At 36.3% G+C, this 3,940-nt stretch overlaps 1 protein-coding gene across 1 annotated transcript in view; it reads right to left on the reverse strand.

Annotated features, from left to right (window-relative positions):
* LOC110023985 (probable WRKY transcription factor 2) overlaps positions 1 to 3,582 on the reverse strand; it is a 10,904-nt gene extending 7,322 nt beyond the window's left edge. Inside the window, exons 1-5 of the mRNA XM_020723666.1 lie at positions 2,977 to 3,582; positions 2,280 to 2,441; positions 1,126 to 1,688; positions 890 to 1,048; positions 6 to 280 (exon numbers count right to left, since the gene is read on the reverse strand). Of these exons, the coding sequence (XP_020579325.1) occupies positions 6 to 280; positions 890 to 1,048; positions 1,126 to 1,688; positions 2,280 to 2,441; positions 2,977 to 3,423 (1,606 nt within the window). The 5' untranslated portion in view covers positions 3,424 to 3,582. The remainder of the gene's footprint in view (positions 1 to 5; positions 281 to 889; positions 1,049 to 1,125; positions 1,689 to 2,279; positions 2,442 to 2,976) is intronic.
* Positions 3,583 to 3,940: the final 358 nt, after the last annotated feature.

Here is a 3,940-nt window from a genome sequence, read left to right on the forward strand (position 1 = left end):
TAAGCTGAAAGAGTGTAGAGGTGCATGGCTATCAAACCTGCCTAAGCAAACTGGCAATCTGGCTGGTTCAGCCTTTCCCTGAAGAAGGCAGGAAGGAGGTGGTGCTGTGTTAGTAATGCTTGAGGAAGCCGGCGAGCTTGATGGATTACCAGTTCTTCCTATTGGGAGTTCATGGTTGTGCTTCCCCTCATAGGTTGTGATCACTGAATTGAGATCATGCGATGCCCGTTCCACGTGTTTGCGAACCGTGCAGCCCGGATTGGTGCACTTATAGTAACTCCTGAACAAAAAGTTGGTTGCTATTCTTATTAATGGATCTATAAGCAGAGATTTAGAACCTTTATATGCATTCAAATGTACTGATACAGCTAGGAGGGTAAGCTTCAACAATAGAGTTTAGTTTCGGTAGTATGGCTCTCAAATGATTGGTGTGAAATCTATTAGCATGATCTAAAAAAGGTCTGCAACCAAACTTTTTAAACTATAAATGTTTAGAGGAGTTCATCTTGAGTTTAGTGAATGCCAATTGGATGTTGTTGCATCAAAGTTTATCATTGACACTGGAGAAGTTGCAAAGCTCTCCCAGAGAATAAAAAAAAAAACACTTATTACACTTTGCTGTCATAAATTTATGCATGAAAATATATATTTCAGTAATAAAAAGGTAGTGCTAGTAGCATTTTTGATGTTATATTAAAGATTTCAGTGGTATATATGTAAATATGAATGCTTAGGAGTTAGATATGTAAATAAATGAGAATTGTGTCAAATGCATGTAAATGCCCCCCTTTTTGTTAATGAGTCGACTCCAAATGATTGGGATAAAGCTAATGATGATGATGAAGCCATCACTCTTTAACTACTAGCATTGCAAGGTCTACCAACATACCTTGGATTTGGATTTCCTTTAACCACCTTCTGCCCATATTTGCGCCAGCGATACCCATCTTCGAGTATATCTATTGCACTGGTTGTCTGAAATACAACTCTCGGCTCACGACCTGCTCTCGAAGCTGCACTCATTTCAAGTGCACAAGCATCTAGCTTCCTGATCCAAACCAAGCATTTATCAAACAATGTATCAGAATACCAAAATCAGAACACAAAAACAACTACAAAATTGACCTTCTTTTAGATTCAGTCTCATCTCCATCACCATCACCACTTATAGATCCACTTCCATGAGTCACCTGTTCATCCTCATCATCATTTGACAACAATGATGAAGGGTTAGATCGCTCACACTGTTCGACTGGAATGAAACCGTTTTGGTTAGCATTGAATTCGTCTTGACTGCATTCGTTCTGCTCTAAATCATCGATCTGGAAGTCATTCCCAGAGGGAGAAGACGAGAAAGAAGATCTGTGAATTGTGGAAGATTTGAAATGGTTATGACGTCCCTTGTAGATTATCTCTGTGATTTGGCCGTTGAGAGAGCGCTCCACCTTCTTCTTTGCCTCACAATTTGGATGAGTACATTTGTAGTAACTTCGAGGATATTCGCTCCCCTTCACCTGCTTCTGACCATACTTGCGCCAGTTGTATCCATCCTCGGCTGGAGCATCGAGAGAACTTGAAGTGTAATCTCCTTTTTGATTGGCATCAGCTTCTTGAGAATCATTTTCTTTAGACAATTTGGAAAACTCATCTTGAGGGTTGGGCTGCTGAGAATGGACATTCAATTCTGGCTGAGAATAACATAATTCATCAGAAATGGGAGTAAGATGATTTTATTTATAAGATATGGAAACTTTCAAAAGGATGCATCAAGAAAAAAATGCTCAGGAAATTACTTTTTCATTAAAATATAAATGCTTGGCAATCTAATGCAGCCTGTTGGACTGTAAAGCATAAAAATTTAAAAGAAGAATATAACAGGAATAATAATGTTTATTTATAGTGGAGATGAACAAAATATTTCAAAAAACAGTACTGAAACCATTAATTGTAATAGAAGCATACTGATGGATCAAGATAATAAGAGAATTTCAAGAAAAAATTTAATGTTTTTTTCCTACTCAGAGGTCTAATAAATAATTGTCAAGCACACATAACATCAATAAGAAAAAAAGCATAAAATTTCCAGTTAAAAAAATACAAAATTTGCATTTTATAGCGTGCATTTGCACATTAAAACCTAGTCAATATTTCTAGGCTTCAAATAGTAAACGTTTGACATTTGGAATAACTCATAATGCATGATCAACAGAAGAAGTTTTAGTGAAACAAGACCAATAAAAGTAAACATCTAACATTTGTAGATATTTCAAGCACACTACCTGTGTTTCTGCACAAGAAAGATATAATAGAGGCTGCTTCAAGGAAAATGATGCAGGATCAACATCTTCAGTAGTATGATTTGTATTCCCATTAATAACAGCAGCTGTAATATTATCACATTCCATAAAGTCCATCTTGCCTGTAGTCGGAAATGGCTCGGTCTGGAAATTAAAACATGTAGCTAATCGAAGGTCGCAATAAATTGAAAAAGACTTCTCTGGCCTCACAAAGTATTTAAATTAAGATTCATTTTAAATTTTTTAAATGATGGCTTTGCTTCATAAACATAAACATAGAACAGAAACACATAGCATATGTTATCAGAAACTTGAGAAAAATGGAAAATGAAATAACTAGTTGAATGTGAAATGAAGAATGATTTCTTTCCATGGATCTCCCATCATTCTAAATAACCAAAAGGTTCAAAATATAAAAAGTTGATTTTTTTTTTTTTAAAGTTCATATCCTAAAGTTCATATCCTTCACATAAAACATAAACGATCTGTTAACTGAATAAAAATCAAAACTTTTATCAAAACAGGGCCAGAAATTTGATCCAAACAGTATAAATAGAAAATTGCAATTGTCAGAATCACAGTGCAGAAGCTGCATAACCGATTCTGCATGCTGGATTGATTAGATAATCATTTCCCCCTAACAAGGTTTAATTTTAGAATAAAGGGAACATAAACATACCACGGAATTAGAAGCACATATTGGCGAGCTCAGCAGCATTGTTGGGCTTATACCAGGAGGAATGGTAAGCAAAGGGGAACGATGATCTTTAGTTGTGAAAGGAAGCCTAGTTGTTTTCCTGATCTGCGATGTATCAAGGAATAAATTACGAAACCCAGCCCTTGCAGCAATTCTCTCAGACAATCCACCTCGGATGCTGGAATTTGATGCATTAGATGAGTTCATCTCTGTTAAATGTTCTTTTGAAAGCTGCCCAGGCTCACAATCCTGGTTCTCGTCCGGCTCTCCTGATTCTGGGAGAGATCCATCAGTTTTTTGCTCGGAATCATCAGAGATAAATCTAGAGCTACATTGTTTAGCTATGAAGTCTGAAAAAAATGTTCTTGGGCTAATGTTTGGAGATGGCCAGTCACCAATCACAGGTACATTGTCTTCCATCCCAGCCATATTATATCAACTCTTTTCAAGGGAGTTTGGAAGAAGACAACTCTGTAAACCTACAAAATATTATTTCAAAAAGTCATCATTTTCAAATCGAAGCGGAAACAGAGCAATTGTTAAAGAAGAAAAAAATGATGATTAAATTGAGTGATTGAAGGGAGAAAAAACCAAACTCCTAGAGCCTTTCTACAAGGAAACCCATAACAAGAAAAAAATCAGAGAAAAACATGAACTTTATATACTCAAGGAAGAAGGCAATCAAAGCAACGGATTAACAATCATAACAAGCGCACACCAAATACAGTCAAAAAAGCCCTAACATCAAGAAATAGAGCTAAATCCTATAAAACATTGCTTCAAGCGCGGGTGAAGCAGAAAACAAAAACAAGAAAAAAGGGGGGCAAAAGGGATCAAAAACAGAAAAAGATGAATATAACAAAGAGAAGGATGAAAAAAGCCTGAAAAAATGGAGGATTGGTGGAAGCAGGTATTGCTTAAAAAGGGGAAGGCCGCAACTTTGTAA

This window comes from Phalaenopsis equestris, unplaced genomic scaffold (genome assembly GCF_001263595.1).
Source record: "Phalaenopsis equestris unplaced genomic scaffold, ASM126359v1 Scaffold000240, whole genome shotgun sequence".
NCBI lineage: Eukaryota > Viridiplantae > Streptophyta > Magnoliopsida > Asparagales > Orchidaceae > Phalaenopsis > Phalaenopsis equestris.